Genomic DNA, 21,819 nt, shown 5'->3' on the forward strand with positions numbered 1-21,819 from the left:
CACTAAGCCAAAATACTGTATAGCATGCTCCCATCTCATCACCTCCATTTGTTCATTTCTACACCCTGTATTTACCTTTCTGCTTTCATGTCAATGTATTCCACAAACATTTATTATCTTTTCATGGACCCCTTTCTCGTTTCATAAGCTCTCTCTCTCTCTCTCTCTCTCTCTCTCTCTCTCTCTCTCTCTCTCTCTCTCTCTCTTCTCCCTCTCTTTTTCTCTCACTTTTTCTCTCTCTCACATGTACTCTCTAACTCCCTCTCTCTTACACACATATTCACCATCTCTCTCTCTCCCATATCTCTCTCTATCCTTGTATATGTATAAGTTTAAAATTATACATATATATATAACTTCAATAGCTATATAAGTACACATGTAAATTAAAATACATAAATTGAAATCTAGCATCTGCAAAATGAGAGAAAATGTGTAGTGTCAGATTTTCTGAATCTGGGTTACATCACTTAATATAATAATGATATCCAGATCTATGAATTTTCCTGAAAATTCATTTTTATTTGAATGAATAAAATTCTCCTGTGTCTGTGTAGAATGCTTTCATTATTGATTCATCCATTGATGGACAAATAGACTGATCCAATTTTTTATTATTGTTCACTGAGCATCTATAACAAGGGTATGCAAGTAACTGTGGTAGGATATGAAATCCTCAGGCTATATGTTCAGAAAGGGTAAGGCAGGGTCATTTGGTAATTCTATCTTTGGTTTTACTATGCTTAATTTTTCCTTCTTCTATGGAGCATAGTGACAGTTTGAAGACATCAAGTACTTTGCTGCCTTATTCATGGTTCAATAATGCGCAGTGTCTAGCAGATGGGTTGGGGGTAGGTCTGTGCTGTTATGTATTCAAATGCTAATTCTGTTCCCCAAGATCTGGTTGCCCTAAAATGAGCAAATTCTCATTTATACCAACTTTTGTTGTGTAAACCTTGCTCCCCAGTTTCAAACTATTAATTAAATAAAGGTGGCTACAGCCAAGTACTGAAGGGAAGAGAGGTAGGCAGGTTTAAAGTTACCTAGCTGGGGGTTGCAGGTAGGGACCATGAGGAGAAAAAGAAAAGAAGAAAGGAGAGTGAAGGAGGAAGAAGATGGAGAGAATAAGCAGTCTCCATTAGATATGATGGGCCAGGAGCTCATGCCTGAGTGAATGCCCTTCACCACCACTCCCCTCCTGCCCCAAGACAGACTGCTGGAGCAGAAATAACCCAGGGAGACTCAGACAACAATTATCTGGGGAGCACAGGTGGGGAACTAACAGTCTAGCCATTAGAAAATTAGATTAGGGATAATATCCCAATAATTGCACAAAGGCTACAGAAATAAATCATAATCTAGTTTTCTTTCATTTAGAAGCAAGGCAGGGATAGGCATAATTCAATTTATTTTACAGGCATGTACACACTTGATATAAGACTTCAAGTGGGGTGTGGTAGCTCATCACTGTGATCCCAGCTCCTAGATGATGAGGCACAGGTATTACCATGAGTTTCAGGCAAGCCTGGATTTCACAGCAGGCTCCATGCCATCTTGTGCTCTACATTGTGACTGTTTGGGGTGAGGAGGTAAAAGGGAAAGATTGCATGAATATTCAAGTGAAGCAACAACATTGCTTACACATTGTTGCAAAACATGTTTGGGCTTGTTGGGTTTTTGTCAAGTTGACAGTCATCTGGGAAGAGGAAACCTCATCTGAGAAAATGTCTCCATCAGATTGACCTACCCACAAATCTGTAGAACAGTTTCTTGATTGATGATAATTGTAGGAGGGTATAGCCCATTTGAGGCAGTGCCACACTTAAGCAGATGATCTTCAGTTATATAATAAAGAAGGTTGATTTAATCATGGGGAGCATGTCAGTAAAGCAGCACTTCTCAGTGTTTCTAATTCAGTTTGCCTCCAGGTTTAGTTCTGGCATTTGCTTACCTCCCTAATGGCCTGGATTGGGATACACAAGCCAAATAAACCCTTTCATATGCAGGTTGCTTTTGGTCATGGTGTTTACTACAGAAAGGAAACTAGTGTAAAGGTCCATGTGTTACAGACCGAAGTCTGCCTTGGGATAACCAGGATTCTTTGGTCCAGGAAGACACAGGTCTGGCGGAAAAATGACAAACTGACATGACCACAGAAGTGGCCTGAAATCTGAATGTATTTTTCGGGTACTCCATTGTGTAGATATACCACATCTTTTGCATCCATTATTTGTTGAGGGATACCTGTGTTCTTTCCAGATTCTGGCTATTATAAATAGGGTTGCTATGAACATAGTGGAACACATGTTCTTATTACATGCTGGGGAATCCTCTGGGTATATGCCCAGGAGTGGTATATCAGGATCTTTCGGAAGTGACATGCCCAGTTTTCTGAGGGACTGCCAGACTGATTTCCAGAGTGGTTGTACTAATTTGCAACCCTACCAGCAGTGGAGGAGTGTTCCTCTTTCTCCACATCCTCGCCAACATCTGCTGTCTCCTGAGTTTTTAATCTTAGCCATTCTGACTGGTGTAAGGTGAAATCTCAGGGTTGTTTTGATTTGCATTTCCCTGATGACTAGTGAAGTTGAGCATTTTTTAAGATGTTTCTCCGCCATCCGAAGTTCTTCAGGTGAGAAATCTTTGTTTAACTCTCTACCCCATTTTTTAATAGGGTTATTTGGTTTTCTGGGGTCTAACTTCTTGAGTTCTTTGTATATATTGGATATTAGCCCTCTATCTGATGCAGGGTTGGTGAAGATCTTTTCCCAATTTGGTGGTTGCCAATTTTCCTTTTGATGGTGTCCTTTGCTTTACAGAAACTTTGTAATTTTATGAGGTCCCATTTGTCAATTCTTGACCTTAGAGCATACACTGTTGGTGTTCTGTTCAGGAACTTTCCCCCTGTACCGATGTCCTCAAGGGTCTTCCCCAGTTTCTTTTCTATTAGCATCAGAGTGTTTGGCTTTATGTGGAGGTTCTTGATCCATTTTGGAGTTGAGCTTAGTACAAGGAGACAAGGATGGATCAATTCGCATTCTTCTGCATGCTGACCTCCAGTTGAACCAGCACCATTTGTTGAAAAGGCTATCTTTTTTCCATGGGATGTTTTCAGCTCCTTTGTCGAGGATCAAGTGGCCATAGGTGTGTGGGTTCAATTCTGGATCTTCAATCCTGTTCCATTGATCCACCTGCCTGTCACTGTACCAATACCATGCAGTTTTTAACACTATTGCTCTGTAGTATTGCTTGAGGTCAGGAAAAACAGATTTAGGCCTAGTATCTTTAGCTGCATATTTAAGCCTGTCATGGAATGAGCCTAGACCTCTCATTACAATGACTTTGTTCTGAGAATGTTTGGTAGTTTTTATCTTATTAATACCACTCTTATGAATTCTTGTTTTTTAAGAAGTTGATTTTACAAATGGCCACTTTTCTACAAAATGAGTGTTTACTTTGTAAAATCTTCATAGTTCTTGAAGAGTGTTGGGAATCTCATAGCCTAGACTATAGTTAAAGGGAAATGAACTGCTCCCTTTGTTACTGTCAGGGAATTGCTCAATAGAGTGATGGATGGACTAGAGGTTGACCTAAATTTGTACGACAGACATCTCTGCCATTTAGTGTCTGTGTAACATGAGAAAGAGAGCCATCTTTCCAACTGAGATGGTTAACTAATCCTGACTTGCAAACTGACAGAATCTAGAATGAACAAAGGCAGAAAGATGAACCTGTGAAGGATAATCTGTGTTAACTGAAGTGTGAAGACTCATGCTAGGCTAAAACAGACCATTATGCTAATATGTACACACAAAAGGCGTCAGCAAAGTACCACAAATTCAGTCTTAGCATCCACATATAAAATAATAAGATGAAGTGGATAAGATGAAGTGGGATTTCTCTCAGGTATGCAGATTCAAAGTTGTTGGAAGATTTTGAATGTTCTTATGTTGAAGAAACAATGAATGTATGTATTGGAACATGATACCACATCACCTGTATGTATACCATTATGGTTCAGTTAAAAACATAAAACTGCAAAAATGAAATCAGTTAATGTAGTTTAATACTCTACTCTAGTTGTCTAAAAAGATAAATAACACAACCAAACTAATAGATGAAAACTAAGAACAGAATATAGAAGTGACTTCAACCTAATAAACACCATCCATGAAACACCAACAGTACACCATATTCCATGGCAAGAAACACAACGCTCCCCCATTAAGATTGGGAACTGGAAAATGATTTTAGCATCTTAGTGACTTAAAAATGTAGTAAGATGATATATGAGTTATACAACTCATTGCTGTGACAAAATAGCTGTCAGAAACAATTAGGGGAAAGATCTATTTGGGTGCACATTTTTATAAGGGTTTCAATCTTTCAAGGGAGGGCAGAGTATACTTCTTACCTCTAGATAACGTAAGTTTGTTGCTTATATTGCATTTTTGCTATGATTGAGGCACAATGGTTATGAGATGTTGGCTACTGAAGACATAGCAGTCACATTGAGCTTGTCCAGTATAAATACACTATATATATATGTATATAGTGTGTGTGTATTTATTGTGTATATATACAGTATGTGTGTGTATATATATGTATATATATATAAACTGTATTTACTATGTATATATAATACTGTGTGTATATACTGTATATATTAATATATACATGAATACAGTGGTGCCAGGTCCTGAATGGCTATAGAAGAGATATTGTGACAAAGTTCCTGTGCCTGGAGCAGGTAGTGGGCCTACATGAGTGTTTTCAGTTACTGTAGGTACAAAGTCCGCAGTCTTCTGTGCCTGGGCACTTGGTCTTTTGTAGGGTACTGCTGTCCTTCATTGTTCTGATTAAAGGACAGCCTGCTTCAATTCTGATTTAAGATGGACACCACCATGAAAAACATATTATGCAAATAGTCTTTGCTGCAATATGTTACCAAAGGTAACATGTTAAACCTTATGTTCAGACAACTCATTAATATCCATTCTTAATACCATGTGTTGTAATTCTATGTGATTGATTTTCACTATATTGGAAAAACATATAAATGGATGTCAGCTGTTTATACATGGACTGACAGTGAGAAGATAACCTTATTTTGCTATAGCATTTGATGTGGCCTAATTCCCATGGCCAACACCCAGCACACCTGTGTTGATTTAACCTTAAGTCTGATGTTGACTTACTGGTCTGTTTTCTCTTTAGTGATGTGTATTCTGGTTTAGATGTCATAGAAATATCAACCTGCCATTTAAAATACGAATACTTACTTTTAGTGTTTTTTTTTTTCAAATCTGTTATCTCTGGGCTCCATTATTTGAGTAGTATGCCTCATGAAGGTAAAATTATTTTAAAGAAAAGTAGAGATGATAAAGGTGTAGGGAGGAAGAGTCTCAGGAAGCCACGTGTAGCCTGGCCCCACAGAAAGCACAGAGACCAGTTTATTAACCACATCCATTACCAGCCTTCTGGGTAGAAAATAGGTTTATACATCTTTTCCTTTGACAGGACAAGTCTGAGTGTTCAACATTCCTGGTTTTATTTGTGACCACAAGAACCTCTGTGTCTCCAACAGCTGCATGTATTATCATAGGCAGATCAAAAGAGTCCAGTGATATTTTTACTATCTTGTGTTCTTTAAGACTTTTAAGTGTCTTACATAGCTATGTTTGGCCTGAATCTCCCAGCCTCTACCTCCTCAGTGCCTGGATTGCTGGTGTTGTACCTTCAAATTTTTATTCTTTAAGTAGCTCTATTACCACAACTCTAGAACACTGCATAAGATGTCACTTCTCACACAAATTTTAGATCCATTCACTACATTGGCAAGCAGGAATGGAGACTGGTGTCAGTTCTTGAAATAGGTCCTAACAGCTTTTGCATTGAACTTTCATTCAAAAGTCAAATAACATATTATATATGTTTTTCCTAAAGATTGCCTTCATGGCCTGTGAGGATGGCTCAGTCAGAAAAGTTCTTGCCACATAAATGTTAGTATATGAATTCTATCCTTCATAACTTACATGAGAGAGACCCTTTAATTCTGCACCCAGACTAAATCATTCTCTCTCTCTCTCTCTCTCTCTCTCTCTCTCTCTCTGTCTCTGTCTCTCTTTCTCTCTCTCTCCTAGACACGGTCTCTCTGTGTAGCATTTGCTGTCCTGGAACTTGTTGTATAGACCAGGTTAGATTTGAACTTACAGAGAATCATCTGGCTCTGACCCCCAAATACTAGTATTAAAGGCACCTTTAATCACCACCATGGCTCAGTTTCCTTCCTTTCTTCTAAAGAATATTTAATTAGATATCCAGATTTCTTATTTTTATAGAGAAATTCATTGCATATACTTACATTTCTTCTTTGCCTCAAATTCTGCAGTGAAATGAAATACAAAGAACCCCATCTCACCCCCCCCCCAAATTCCTTGGGTGGATGAAGCAACTGGCCTGTCTCAAATGCTCAGACTGCCTCAAAATAAAACAAAACACCCAAAACCCTAAACCTTCACAACTCCAGGACTCTGGCTGAATGTAGATTGTGAGTTGGTGGGGCTGGTGAGTTGGGTAGTAAGGGAGGGAAAGCTTCTGTGTGGTGGGGATAACCTAGAATATTTAAGGAGCTCCATATTTCCTTTCTTCTTTCCTTCCTTCCCTCCTTCTTTCCTTCCTATCTACCTTCCTTCTTTCCTTCCTTCCTTCCTTCCTTCCTTCCTTCCTTCCTTCCTTCCTTCCTTCCTTCCTTCTTTCTTAAAGATTTATGTGTATGTGTTTGCAGGTGCCCACAGAGAACAGAGGCAACACATCCTCTGTAGTGGGAGTTAAAGGCAGTTACAAGCTACACAGTGTACAGGGACAGAACTCAGAGGAATTCTAACTACTGATCTAGGAAGTGGTAGTTTTGAAAAAGTAGTTTCTACTCAGAAGTTGAAAAATCACTAGTATGTTATAAAGAAGTACTCTTATATTTGCATATATTAAATAAAAGAGTTGGCAGCTTTCTTTTAAAACTATAACTGTTGGGCACTGTGGGAAAGGGCGTGCCCCAGCGGGCCCATGTCTAGGCACCCTTTCCCCCTGAGGGACGAGATGCACACAGACATGGTATAGAGTAGAGTTTATTCAGGGCAGAGGATGGGAGTTACTGGGGTAGTGGAGGTAGAGACAGAGAGAGAGTAGAGAAGTGGAAGAGTAGAGGCAGGCCATGACCACATGGAGAGGGGGAGGGGCGGAGAGCCCAAGAGGGGCAGAGTGGTGAGAGTGCCAAGAGGCAAGAGTGATGAAAGAGAGAAAGGAGGGACAAACAGCCCCTTTTATAGTGGTCCAGGTCTACCTGGCTGTTGCCAGGCAACTATGGGAGGGGCATACCTGGCTGTCGCCAGGTAATTGTGGGGTGGAGCTTAGACAGAATACTAACAATAACGAAGACAAAATAATAAGTTAGTTATGGTTTTATTTTTTAAATGGACTAGGGAGATGATTTAGGACTTAAAAGCTCTTGCCACATAAGCCTAACCATTTGACCTGGATCCCAGGAACCCAAGAGAGCAGTAGAGGACTGAGTCCTATGACCATATGACTCCTACACATATGCTGTGCCATAGATATGTCCCCCTCACAATATCCTTGAAAGAGTGCACCCAGGAGAAACAAGCTTGACCACTGTGCTGTCATCAGATTCCCACTGACCCCCGAGTGAGTCATGAAGAAGAGAGAGGACAACAACACCCTTGTGTTCATTGTGGATGTCAAAGCCAACAAGCCCCAGATCGAACAGGTTGTGAAGAAACTCTGTGACATCGACGTGGCCAAAATCAATACCCTGATAAGGCCTGATGGAGAGGAGAAGGCAGCATAGGTTTGCTTGATTATGATGCTCTAGATGTTCCCAACAAGACTGGGATCATCTAAACAGAGTCCAGATGGCTAATTCTAAATATACATTTTTTCACCATAAAAATTAAGAAAGAATAACCTCTGACCTGCCTGGAGATGTGATATTATTATGGTGACTACAATATCACACAAAGGTATCTGTCTTCCTGTCTTCTAAAAAGTAGACTTGAAGAGTACTTCCAGTGTCCCAGGAAAATTGAGTGGAAAGCCCTGAGACTCTGCCTTCGCTCTCCTTCCACTTCTCTCTGTCTCTGTGGTTAACATCCCACACTGGGAAGCACACATAGCCTGCCTAGAAACAAATAATGATTCTGCTATGAAGCCGAGTCAGTCATGCTCACAGTGTGCCTTCTATAGGTCAGGACAAATGGCTGGGTGCTTGTGTCCCACAGTGACACATTTACTTTATCACACAGCATAGTCTTGCTGCCTAAATGTCCCTGTGATACTGATGAAATATCTCCCCAACCCAGGTCAGAAGTCTCCCCAGGGTTCTCTATTTCCCAGAACTGCTGCAGGCCTGTGATAAGAAAGGATCAAAGGTCCTTGTCACTGAGCCAGGCTTCACTCCCATGCAGGAGGAGGACTATTAGTCTCTGCCTCAGTGTTCTGGAGTCAGAGGAAGAGGCCTCTGTTTTGAGAAGTGTTGAAAATCCCTGTGGTCTCAGTAAGATCAGCTTCAGTTATGTTTCTAAAGCAGAATTGCTCTGAAAGAGAAATGAAACCGAAGTGAACCAGAAACAAACAGAAAGTCAGCCTCCAGATGGCACCACATGGCTCCTGACCCTGTTCCTTGTTCCAGTTAGAGAGAGAGAGGGGGGGAGGGGAAGGGAGGGGAGGGGAGGAGAGGAGAGGAGAGTTGGAGAGGAGAGGAGAGGAGAGGAGAGGAGAGGAGAGGAGAGGAGAGGAGAATGGAAGCAGGGAGAGAGAAAAGAGGCTACCAGCAGGTAGAGCTATTGGGGCTGGGAGAGGGATCAGACCTTGAAGCTGTCATGTGGGTTCATAGAAGAGCAAAACCTGTGTTTTAAGCTGTCAGGCTTTTGTCTTAGCTCAAGAAGGTATAGTAGTTCTGCCTGCATGTATGTGTGAGAACCACAGAAGTGCAGCAGAGAACAGAAGAAGGCGTCTGAGCCTGCAAAACCAGAGGTATACAAAATAACTTTATGTTTGAGAGTCACCACAATGTGCAGAACTGTATTAAGGTGTCACAGCATTGGCAAGGAATGCCTCTAGACCAGTGTTTCTGGACTAGAGGCGTTCCTTGCTCTGATAAAGGTGGCACTGGGCACAATATTTCTGTCTCCACACCACTAGTCAAATGATTCCATATATAAACATGTAATATGAGACAGCCTGAGTCTGTAGTCCTTAAGCATGTTCTGGCTCCAGAACAAAGGATCTCTTATTCCCGAGAGGCAAGAAGTGTGTTTAGCACTGACTGTGAGTCCCAGCTCTCTCCTTTCTGACTCTGTCTCCTAGAGATACAGTCTCTGGGCTTCCCAATGCACAGACTCCTCTGACCTTGCCCTGGGAAACCCCTTAAGTAATGCCCTCAAAACAGAGAGCTGTAGCAACCCGGGGGCTTACCTACCTCGAAGATCACTGTCTGATGTGTGGTATTCAGGGTAGGAAAGGGTTGGTAATAATATGTTCTTTTTGTTGTCTTCTTTTATTTCCAAGGTGATTAATTCCTGCAGAACAATAAAACTGGTCTCACCCTGTAGCCCCTGAAGGTGCTCTGCTAAAAGCTCTTTGTTTAGAGCATTAGTTTCACTTCTTTTGAGGCCAATGAAACACCTTTACTACAGAGCTGTTGTGTTTCAATTTGAATCTATCTAGTTCCGCTCCTGGGGGAGGAGGAGCTAGCTGGTTAAATATTGGGACCTCCCACATGCTTCTGCCTCTCAGCTTACCAGTTCCAACCGAGGAAAAGCAGCTTCTCTGCTCTGAGATGAGTGCCACAAAGAGTAACCTACTTGTACTCAGTACCACAGGCAGCCCGCAGGAGGGAGAAATGGGTATGTATTTAATAGTATTTGAACCAAACTGTAAGAGCAAAGAGGAGCTTAACCAGGGACAGAAAGGCAAAAGAGCTGAACCTTGAACAAAAGAATAAGAACAGAAGATCATCTGTGAGTCTGTCACAGTGGGTCTGCAGAGCAGGAGAATGCAGACATGATTAGTTATGAGTTTGTTACATTAGTTATTCTATTGGAGCGTACAATACTTGAATAGTTTTCAGGCCATGAGTCGGAACTGCAGCCACAGCTTTCTTTCTTTGTGCTTAGCTTGCTAGTCCACTCTCCCAGGGATCTGGTAAGCTACACTCTGGTGGATTACACCAAATTGCTGTAGAAAATGCTTGCTCTACATGTCCACAGGGAAGGAATTCAGACAACAGTTTTGAAATGTGCATAGTGACAGAAGTTGCCTGGGAAGCTTGGGGCTTGTGTTTTGCAGATCCATTGTAATTAGAAAAGAATTGTAAGGAGGTGGCTTGGGGTGGGGTGGGGTGGGAGTGGTGTGGTGTGGTGTGGTGGGGGCTGAACCCACCCAGGACCTAATCCTTTCCATTATGAGCTCTTGATAAGTTACAGAAAAAGAATATGATGGTGATTTCTACTTCATTCTTCAGAAAGGAAGCAAAATTGTGTTTACTGTGTTTCAAACTGTCTGTGCTTCATCATGTTCAGTTCCTTCATCTTCTTTTTCCCTCATTCCTGTTCCTTCCTCCTTTTTTTTTCATTTAGGGAAAGAATACTGGATTTTGAGGAAACAAGATTGATATTTATCAAAATACAATATTCACAACAAATGTTAGTGCTTATCACTTAAATAAACTATTCTAACCATTATTTATTATTATTATTATTATTATTAGTAGTAGTAGTAGTAGTAGTAGTACTGATGATGCTGATGCTGATGATTGATTGTCTCTTTGGCAAAGTCTCATACTATACCCCAAGCCAGCCTGGACTTATTGCTCCCTCTGCCTCAGCAGGGAGGACTTTTTGAAATCAAATACTCAAATACTTAGCCAACAGAAACATTTCCTGTTGTGCATGTGGAGCACCTGTCTGAAGTGCAGCTGTTTTATAACTAGCTGCAGACATTTTGGAACATTTCTTGTGAATGTGGAGCTCTTGTCTAAAGTGCAGCTGTTATATAACTAGCTGCAGGCATCTTTCAACTTCACTCCTTTGAAATCATAACTTGTTTTGTCATTGAAATAGTTTTTATTAGCTAAAAACCAGGCCAGCAATTTTTTTCAGAGATCATTTCCAACGTTGCTTTTAAACAAAGACATGAAAGCTGTGTTCAAACTGTGCTATAGGACACATTCAGATTTAGATTGAGATCTGTGTATATACAGCATGGGAAAGATGGATGGCAAAGTTCCCATTTATGTATCCGAATGAAAAAGACAGTATCAGAATTATACAGGTGTAAAAACAAAGGATTATCCATAATTCTTACTCATAATACTGTATAAGGAATGCTGGTGTGGAATTCTAAATGAAAAAAATTACCTTTTTGAGATTTTTGAAATGCCCAATATCCACAAGTGTGTTCCTTCAATTCCTAACTTGCTAAGAGTTTTTGTTATTTTAGACTAATATTAATTTTTTCACATGATTCTACTAAACTTGTTAAAAGACTCCCATATTTCACCCACTAGTTATGTCAGTGTGTTCTATTACATGCCTTTATTAATTAATTTACTAACTAGGTTCTTTGAAACTGATCTTGATATAGTCCATATTGAGTTCAAACATCCTATGTAGCCAAGGCTAGCCCTTGTACTCCACACTCTCTAGCTTCTGCCTCCCTAGCACTAGAAATTTAAAAGTTCACCAACCTGTTTGTCTCATTGACTAGAGCAGAAGTTACACAGTTATGAGCTGCCCCTTTAGGAGCTGGAATTGGGAACCCAACTCATGCCCTCTAGAAGAACAACAAATGATCTTAACCCCTCAGCCATCTCTGCAGCCTCCTGCTGATCCCTGTCTGACCCCATCCTCTGTACTCAGTGTTGTCCTCAGTCCTTACCAGTCTATTCTTATGGAAGGAAGTCTATGGATAGCTTTGCATGTTGTTTGCTTTCAACATGATCTTCACTCTTTCTGTTTCTTGCTTCCCCATTGGGCTCTTAGATCAATGATTGGAACTCCATGTTTCCCTTTGCTCTAGTCTTCCATGAGCCATAGACATCAATTATAGACCAGGACCTTCTATGAATGGGTTTGCAGTGGGTGAATACAAGCTAAATCTACAGATAATTCATTTTCCTTAAACATTTCTTAAGACTGATATTCTCATATTTATATTCTTCAGATAAAATGCTCCAAGGAAAATGTCACAGAATGGACTCCCTTGTGTCTCCTGCTCAGCTTTACTGCTGCTATGGAGTGATCATGGTCCTCACTGTAGCTGTAGTTGCTCTTTCGGTTCTTTTGTCAGGTAAGTGACTTATTCTCCAAATTCTGTGACACTGTCTACATTCATATTATCAGTTATACTCACAGACCACTGTGACCCAGGCATTGTGGGAAGCGCTTTGGAGAAAACCCACTGGGAGTTCCTGTTCTCTGGGAACTTAGGTTCCAGTAGGAATGTGCTGTGAAGGAACACACAGGCCGTGGTGTGCACAGGAAGCCAGGCTCAGCATCCCTGGGAAGATGACATTCAGCAAGCTCTAGACAGAGATGCAGGGGACATAGGGCCCCTGGGGAACTGTCCAAGGTAGAGAACAAGGAGAGGAAAGCTCCAAAGAGGAACCTCAAGGAAGGATAACAACAGGAAGATAGAGTATCTCCCCCTGTGACCCATGGGTTCAGTTACCAGGCTCAACTGCATTTTGAAAGTATTAAATGGAAAGTTTCTGAAATAATAAATTTATAGGACTTGCATTGTCCTCTTAAGTATGTAAATCATCCTTTAATGCAATGTGTCCACCTGGTATACACTATCTACCCAAAAGCTCTCTCTGCTATCTCAATTATCAGGCTGACTGTTAATAGTTATCCACATAGGGTACTTATTTCTCTAGTAACCCCTATTGTAGTAAATCTCACCCAAATCTCAGAAAGTGATGCTATTATAGAAATGTACTTCCTGGGAGCCCTGACAGTGAGCACCTGAGAGAGAATGGGACACAGGCCTAAGGTGGGAGGCCTTTAGATAAAGGCCCATCATGCTCAGGAGAGAATTCCTACTGATCAGTTTGGAAAGCTACAATCAAATTCACACCTCACAGCTGAGCTCAGGACAGTATTTCTAAAAGGAACCAAGTATGTTTGGAATAATACATTGTATTGTCTAAATTTTAGTAAGAACTACAGAACAGATCTCAATCGAAAATATCTATGCTGCTTGTCCGAGCAACTGGATTGGATTTGGAAATAAATGTTTTTATTTTTCTGAAGACTTAAGTAACTGGACATCTAGCCAGACCTTCTGCAGGGAACAAGAGGCCCGACTAGCTCGATTTGACAACATGGAGGAGCTGGTAAGAAATGGGCAGGGATTGGTTTGTCTATTTTTTTTCTGTTGAAAATTATATTACCTTGAGATAGAGTGGTTACAGATAACGCATGAGGGGGATCCCATCCCAAGCACATGGAGACCTGTGGGATATGTGAGAGTGTGCAGTTTGCTGATGCTTGACTTCTGACTGGAGTCCTGAGATATTCAAGAAATATTCTCTCATGAAGTGTTCATAGTTATCTGGAAGGTCAGACATATCATTTTACTGGGATACCTGGTGGTATATTCCTGTAAGATGGCACATGCAAGATGACAATGGGTGGTTAACTCAGAACTAACCTGGTCGCAGAGGAAGGTGCTGTTACATTTGGTACTTTGATTCAAATGAGGTAGTTTAGAATTACAGATGCCAGGTGGATCCACAGAGAACTGGAGACTAATACAGTTCCAAATTCTGTGACCTTCACTTACACTCTCCTGTTTTCTCTAGAGGTAGCTGTGGAGTGGAGAGACTCCTTGATCATCTGAAACAGAGAGACACATATATTCTTGGCTATTTGTGTTTTTTAACAGGAGTTCCTAAAGAGATACAAGGGAATTTTTGACTACTGGATTGGCCTGCACAGAGAGTCCTCAGAAGACCCTTGGAGGTGGACAGACAACACTGACTATAACAGCACGTATGTTTTCACAATGTTTTTCCTTCTACTGTGTTCATGTGTTGTGATGTGTGTGAGTTGGAGATATGTGAACTGAAAGTCCGTGTCATGTGAAGCCAACTGTACTGGGAAGGAACCCTTGGGCTGGAGGTGTGGCTCAGAGGTAGTGTGTTTACATGTGACAACCAATCCTCTGGAAACTTCAAATCCCCACAAACTTAATTTTTTTGAGGTTTTCCTGTTTATTGACCACCATTTTCAAAACCTTTACTTAACTCAAAATCCTTTACTCAAAATCTTTACCATAATGATGGTGTCTGGAAGATAGCTATTGTTTGCTCTAACTCCAACTTAAACCTTTTTGTTGTTGATAAATATCCTGAGCACAGTGGGGCTCTGAAATCCCAGAAATATACTGCAGAAACTGCAAGCCTGAGATTCAGCAGTCCACTATTTGCATGGCTGCACCTGTTCAGGAAAGCAGAGACTCTAAGGACAGTTGGAACCTCCTCTGAAGTCTTGTCATGACATAGCACCCATAATAGTTCTTGGATTGGAGCATAGGTCTTTTACTGGAATGGTAAATCACAGACTTAGTCACATCCACCATTAAAGCCCTTTGAGCAATTTTCTAAGAAGTAGGTGTTCTCATATGTAAAATGCCTCAAAACAGATTTGAAAATCACCCTCAGTGAGGTCACTCATGGCTGCAGTTCATTTGAACATGGCAGCAAGCACCAGTCCAATGCCTCGTCTATAGCTTACAGGATTCTCCAGGGACAAATGACAGAGGCGTGGGGCTCAAATCCTGAGAATGTGAGACAGTTGGTGTAAAACCAGTGCAAGTGATTCCTTGGGGACTCTTTGATTCAGAGTATGAAAAAGCAGTGGAGACTGATGAGATTTCATTGCAGTAGGAAATGCAGTTCTGGCTCTACAGACTTACTGGTTTTGGTTTCTTTTCAGGGTTCCCATCCGGGGAGTGGAAAGATATGCCTACCTGAACAACAATGGGATCAGCACTGCCAGGATCTATGCAGATCGCAGATGGATCTGTAGCAAGCCCAACAGCCATAGCCTCCACTGCCAGATTCCTTTTTCTTCTGTGTAGCCTTTCTCAAGAGATGCTTCTTAGTCTGTTATCTATGGGTGCTGCTCTTTCCCCTGTAGTTCCACATTGCTATCAAAAAGAATTAAGAATATTTCCTAACATCACAAATGAAAACCATCTTGGAGAGCTGCACATAGAGGGGATTACAAAAACAGATGATTCTAAAAGAGATGTTAGCCCTCATACCTTAAGCCTAAAGTACAACTAACATTAGTGAACCTCACTTTTATGATATGAAGTTTTTATGCAGAGAAGTCCTTCTTTTGAATTTATGAAACCACAAAAATGAGTTTCTTAATGTGCACATGGCCATTAATAATGAAAGAATGGCTGGGGTAGTGACATGCATCTGTAATCCCAGCTACGTAAGTGTTGAAACAGGAGGGTCACAGGTTCACTATTGGGGATTGAAAGCATGGAAATGCCTTAATAATGATAGGGAAAATGAGAGTCAATCTGTAGTATCCCATAACTTGGAGAAAATATTATACATGCTTTTCAAAATTCAAATCAACATACAGAACAATTTAAAAAGTTTGTGAAATTCAGTTTTAGTTTACACTCTTCAATTTAAAAAATGAGGGACATTGGCCAAATGTTTCTCTACTTTAGTTTTCAATATTCCTATTTCCAATTATACTGTTCTAAGTATAATTATAATTACGTATCCTGTTCTAAGTATAATGCATTTTATAAAGAAATACCATTTTAATTTCACCATTTTATTGGATTTATTTCACATCAAATGTGATTTAAACTCCTTAAGCATATAATACTTAATTTTACACTAGCATGTATATTATTGGGTCTTTAAAAAGTATTTAAAATCTTATAGAGTTAGCTACCCCATACCGATGAGTCCCAAAAAGGATGAAATAACAGGCTAAAAAGCATCTCTTGACCTCTTCATCCTTTCTTCTCCATCTTGTTCTTTTTAAAGACTATGTATCAACTTGATATGCCAAAGGGGAGGTGACATCTATGGGAAGCCTCCAGGTCTCTGAAGAGAAAGGGATGGAGAGATGGGTGAAGGGGAGGGGAGAGGCACATAGGGGAAGGGAGGAGGGAAGGGAATTAATAATAAAAAAAAAATTCTGTTTATTCAGACTTCATTTATGCTTATTGCTTGTATATATGTATATATTTGCCCCATCTGTGCTGGACAGACAACACAGAGACAGCACAGGCAGAGATCAGACAGGACCAAAAGGGATCAGCTCCCTGCTTACTGTGAGTGGCCATGTGGAAGCCATCTTTCCAGCCTTCTTGTCTCCCTTTTATTGGCACTGCTGATCAAGCTTTGCAAAGGTAGCAGGTCGTTCCCTTCAGCTTTTGTAAAATTTGTTTTATTCTTGCCTAAATCTGTGACCCTCCTCAAGTAGCTGGGGTCATAGGGTGTGTCACCAGACAGCCATTCTGCTTTCTCATTCCTGAAAACCAAGAACATTTTAAAATATGCATTGATGCTTTGCCTGCATGTGTGTCTGTGTAACGGTGCCACATCCTCTGGAGTTACAAGCAGTTGTGTCTCCCATATGGGTGGTGGGAATTGAATCCCAGTCCAATGCTCCTAATCACACATGCATTTTGAATAATGTATTGTCTTTATTTTAAAGCCATGCTTTATTATTTATTAGATGAATTAAAGCATATTTCATTCTGAAAAAAATACATTCTCAGTCCTTTGTTTAGTACTAATAACACTATTTGCAATTGTTTTACATCCTATATCCTAAAAGAAAGGTAGAATATGTTCCAAAGGATGTTTCAGAGAAATAAAAGTTTTATACCATTAAATTATGTGAACTTAATCCACCAAAGAAATACGACAGGCTCCATCCATTTGCCTAAGAATTTCATGAATTCATTGTTTCTAATGGCTGAATAGTACTCCATTGTGTAGATATACCACATTTTTTGCATCCACTCTTCTGTTGAGGGATACCTGGGTTCTTTCCAGCCTCTGGCAATTATAAATAGGGCTGCTATGAACATAGTAGAGCATGTATCCTTATTACATGGTGGGGAATCCTCTGGGTATATGCCCAGTAGTGGTATAGCAGGATCTTCTGGAAGTGAGGTGCCCAGTTTTCGGAGGAACCGCCAGACTGATTTCCAGAGTGGTTGTACCAATTTGCAACCCCACCAGCAGTGGAGGAGTGTTCCTCTTTCTCCACATCCTCTCCAACACCTGCTGTCTCCTGAATTTTTAATCTTAGGCATTCTGACTGGTGTAAGGTGAACCCAGACTCAAAAGGTGAATCATGGTATGCACTCACTAATAAGTGGATATTAACCTAGAAAACTGGAATACTCCAAACATAATCTACACATCAAATGAGGTACAAGAAGAAAGGAAGAGTGGCCCCTTGTTCTGGAAAGACTCAGTGAAGCAGTATTCAGCAAAACCAGAACGGGGAAGTGGGAAGGGGTGGCTGGGAGGTCAGGGGGAAAGAAGGGGGCTTACAGGACTTTCGGGGAGTGGGGGGGGGGCTAGAAAAGGGGAAATCATTTGAAATGTAAATAAAAAATATATCGAATAAAAAAATTAAAAAAAAAGAAATACAATAGGCTTATGAATTTAGCTGACCTAATAATATTTTACATAGTAGACTCAAAGAAATAGGTCTACTAATATTAATTCCTAAGATTCAGATTACCCAGGGAAATGTCTTGCCAGTCAGTGCCTCTATCTGACTCATAGTAAACACCTTGTAAGTTTCCTTCCATTGTTCTCTAGAAACAATGTTGAAAGGAACAGCAACTTTTCATGGGCCCTTCTAAGGGATCTATCCCCAAGATATCAGTGAGCTGTTCACAACAGTATTTCTCTCTCTCTTTCTCTCTCTCTCTCTCTCTCTCTCTCTCTCTCTCTCTCTCTCTCTCTCTCTTTCTGTCTCTCTCTTGTCTCTGTCTCTCTCTGTCTCTCTCGCTCCTTCCTTCCTCCCCTTTCTTGTTTTCTTGCATTCTTTCTTTCTTTTTATAGACAAGGGAATTTACCACTAGTTAAATGAATCATAATAGTATATAAAAAATCAATCTTTTACTGTAATTTTTAAATAGAAGATTTTTATTAGATATTTGCTTTATTTACATCTCAAATGGTATCCCCATTCAGCATTACCCTCCAAAAATCCCCTATCCTATTCTCCTTCCCCCAACTTTCCCTCCCCAATGTCCTGACTTACATTCTCCTATTTTGGGAAATCAAGCCTTCATAGCACTCATAGTCTCTCTTCTCATTGATGTCTGAAATGGTCATCTGCTACATATGTAGCTGGAGCCATGGGTCCCTCCATGTATACTCTTTGGTTGGTGGATTAGTCCCTGGGAGCTCTGGGTGTAATGGTTGGTACATATTATTGTTCCTCCTGCAGGGTTGCAAACCTCTTCAGCTCCTTGGGTCCTTTCTCTAGGTGCTCCATTGGGGACCCTATATTCATTCTATTGGTTGGTTGCGAGCCATGGGTATTTTGATCCACTTTCCAATAAGGATCAAAGTATCCACACTTTGGTCTTTCTTCTTCTTGACCTTCATGTGGTCGGTGAGTTGTACCTTGGGTGTTGCAAGACTTTGGGCTAATATCCACTTATCAATGAATGCATACTATGGGTGTTCTTTTGTGACTGGGTTATTTCAGTGAGGATATTTTCTAGTTCCATTCATTTGCCTAAGGATTTCATGAATTCACTGTTTTTAATAGCTGAGTAGTACTGTGTTGTGTAAAAGTACCACATTTTCTGTATCCATTCCTCTGTTGAGGGACTTCTGGGTTCTTTCCAGTTTCTGGCTATTATAAATAGGGCTGCTATGAACATAGTGGAGCATATATCCTTATTACATGCTGGGGAATCCTCTGGGTATATGCCCAGGAGTGGTATAGCAGGATATTTAGGAAGTGACATGCCCAGTTTTCTGAGGAACTGCCAGACTGATTTCTAGAGTGGTTGTACCAATTTGCAACCACACCAGCAGTGGAGGAGTGTTCCTCTTTTTCCACATCCTTGCCAACACCTGCTGTCTCCTGAGTTTTTAATCTTAGCCATTCTGACTGGTATAAGGTGAAATCTCAGGGTTGTTTTGATTTGTATTTCCCTAATGACTAGTGAACTTGAGCATTTTTTAAAATGTTTCTCTGCCATCTGAAGTTCTTCAGGTGAGAATTCTTTGTTTAACTCTGTACCCCATTTTTAATAGGGTTATTTGGTTTTCTGGGGTCTAACTTCTTGAGTTCTTTGTATATATTGGATATTAGCCCTCTATCTGATGTAGGGTTGGTGAAGATCTTTTCCCAATTTGTTTGTTGCCGATTTGTCCTTTTGATGGTGTCCTTTGCTTTACAGAAACTTTGTAATTTTATGAGGTCCCATTTGTCAATTCTTGATCTTAGAGCATATGCTATTGGTGTTCTGTTCAGGAACTTTCCCCCTGTACCGATGTCCTCAAGGGTCTTCCCCAGTTTCTTTTCTATTAGCATCAGAGTGTCTGGCTTTATGTGGAGGTCCTTGATCCATTTTGGAGTAGAGCTTAGTACAAGGAGACAAGGATGGATCAATTCGCATTCTTCTGCATGCTGACCTTTAGTTGAACCAGCACCATTTGTTGAAAAGGCTATCTTTTTTCCATTGGATGTTTTCAGCCCCTTTGTCGAGGATCAAGTGGCCATAGGTGTGTGGGTTCAATTCTGGATCTTCAATCCTGTTCCATTGATCTGCCTGCCTGCAATACCATGCAGTTTTTAACACTATTGCTCTGTAGTATTGCTTGAGGTCAGGAATACTGATTCCCCAAGAATTTCTTTTGTTGTTGAGAATAGTTTATCTATCCTGGGTTTTTTGTTATTCCAGATGAATTTGAGAATTGCTCTTTCTAGCTCTATGAAGAATTGAGTTGGGATTTTGGTGGGTATTGCGTTGAATCTGTATATTGATTTTGGCAAAATGGCCATTTTAACTATATTAATCCTGCCAATCCATAAGCATGGGAGGTTTTTCCATTTTTTGAGGTCTTCTTCTATTTCTTTCTTCAGAGTCTTGAAGTTCTTGTCATACAGATCTTTCACATGTTTGGTAAGAGTCACCCCAAGGTACTTTATATTGTTTGTGGCTATTGTGAAGGGTGTCATTTCCCTAATTTCTTTCTCAGCCTGCTTATCCTTTGAGTATAGGAAGGCTACTGATTTGTTTGAGTTGATTTTATAACCAGCCACTTTGCTGAAGTTGTTTATCAGCTGTAGGAGTTCTCTGGTGGAGTTTTTTGGGTCACTTAGGTAGATTATCATATCATCTGTAAATAATGATAGTTTGATTTCTTCCTTTCCAATTTGTATCCCCTTGACGTCCTTATGTTGTCTAATTGCCCGAGCTAGAACCTCAAGTACAATATTGAAAAGATAAGGAGAAAGGGGGCAGCCCTGTCTAGTCCCTGATTTTAGTGGGGTTGCTTCAAGTTTCTCTCCATTTAGTTTGATGCTGGCTACCGGTTTGCTGTATATTGCTTTTACTATGTTTAGGTATGGGCCTTGAATTCCTGTTCTTTCCAAGACTTTAAGCATGAAAGGATGCTGAATTTTGTCAAATGCTTTTTCAGCATCTAATGAAATGGCCATGTGGTTTTTTTTCTTTGAGTTTGTTTATGTAGTGGATTGCATTGATGGATTTCCATATATTGAACCAACCCTGCATCCCTGGAATAAAGCCTACTTGATCCTGGCGGATGATCATTTTTATGTGTTCTTGGATTCGGTTGGCAAGAATTTTATTTATTATTTTTGCATAGATGTTCATAAGGGAAATTGGTCTGAAGTTTTCTTTGTTGGATCTTTGTGTGGTTTTGGTATCAGTGTAATTGTGGCTTCATAGAAGGAATTGGGTAGTGTTCCTCTGTTTCTATTTTGTGGAATAGTTTGAAGACTATTGCTGTTAGGTCTTCTTTGAAGGTCTGATAGAATTCTGCAATGAAGCCATCTGGTCCTGTGCTTTTTTTTGGTTGGAAGGCTTTCTATGACCCCTTCTATTTCTTTAGGGGTTATGGGACTGTTTAGATGATCTATTTGGTCTTGATTTAGTTTTGGTATTTGGTATCTGTCTAGGAAATTGTCCATTTCATCCAGATTCTCCAGTTGTGTTGAGTATAGGCTCTTGTAGTAGGATCTGATGATTTTTGAATTTCCTCAGTTTCCGTTGTTATATCCCCCTTTTCATTTCTAATTTAGTTAATTTGGATACTTTCTCTCTGCCCTTTGTTCAGTCTGGCTAAGGGATTATCTGTCTTGTTGATTTTCTCAAAAAACCAGCTCCTGGATTCGTTGATTCTTTGAATGGTTCTCTGTTTTTCCACTTGAATGATTTCCAGCCCTGAGTTTGATGATTTCCTGTCTTCTACTCCTCCTGGGTGAAATAGCTTCTTTTTGTTCCAGGCCTTTCAGGTATGTCCTTAAGCTGCTAGTGTATGCACTCTCCATTTTCTTTTTGGAGGCACTCAGGGCTATGAGTTTTCCTCTTAGCACTGCTTTCATTGTGTCCCAAAGATTTGGGTATGTTGTGCCTTCATTTTCATTAAATTCTGAAAAGTCTCTGATTTCTTTCTTTATTTCTTCTTTGGCCAAAGTGTCATTGAGTAGAGTATTGTTCAGCCTCCATGTGTATGTGGGCTTT

At 40.3% G+C, this 21,819-nt stretch overlaps 1 protein-coding gene and 1 long non-coding RNA gene across 3 annotated transcripts in view; one reads left to right on the forward strand and one right to left on the reverse strand.

The window, feature by feature from the left end:
* The window catches only part of LOC127679278 (uncharacterized), a 59,240-nt gene extending 49,523 nt beyond the window's left edge, over positions 1-9,717 (reverse strand). For both annotated transcript variants that reach the window (XR_007976724.1, XR_007976723.1), the window contains exon 1: positions 9,497-9,717. This is a non-coding gene — a long non-coding RNA (uncharacterized LOC127679278). The remainder of the gene's footprint in view (positions 1-9,496) is intronic.
* A 64-nt stretch (positions 9,718-9,781) lies between these two features.
* Positions 9,782-16,833, forward strand: LOC127679260 (C-type lectin domain family 2 member D11-like). Its single transcript, XM_052174976.1, has 5 exons — positions 9,782-9,923; positions 12,241-12,366; positions 13,236-13,414; positions 13,966-14,072; positions 15,018-16,833. The coding sequence occupies exons 1-5, from the start codon at positions 9,797-9,799 to the stop codon at positions 15,160-15,162; spliced, it is 684 nt and encodes a 227-aa protein (XP_052030936.1). The 5' UTR covers positions 9,782-9,796; the 3' UTR covers positions 15,163-16,833.
* Positions 16,834-21,819: the final 4,986 nt, after the last annotated feature.

Source organism: Apodemus sylvaticus, chromosome 2, assembly GCF_947179515.1.
Source record: "Apodemus sylvaticus chromosome 2, mApoSyl1.1, whole genome shotgun sequence".
Taxonomy (NCBI): Eukaryota; Metazoa; Chordata; class Mammalia; order Rodentia; family Muridae; genus Apodemus; species Apodemus sylvaticus.

What these genes read in the sequence shown, in the direction of transcription:
- LOC127679260 (XM_052174976.1), top strand. Translation starts at nt 9,797, where the DNA reads ATGCTTCTGCCTCTCAGCTTACCAGTTCCAACCGAGGAAAAGCAGCTT. An exon ending in CCCGCAGGAGGGAGAAATGG is followed by an intron (nt 9,924 to 12,240) that starts GTATGTATTTAA and finishes TATATTCTTCAG; the next exon opens with ATAAAATGCTCCAAGGAAAA. An exon ending in AACACTGACTATAACAGCAC is followed by an intron (nt 14,073 to 15,017) that starts GTATGTTTTCAC and finishes GTTTCTTTTCAG; the next exon opens with GGTTCCCATCCGGGGAGTGG.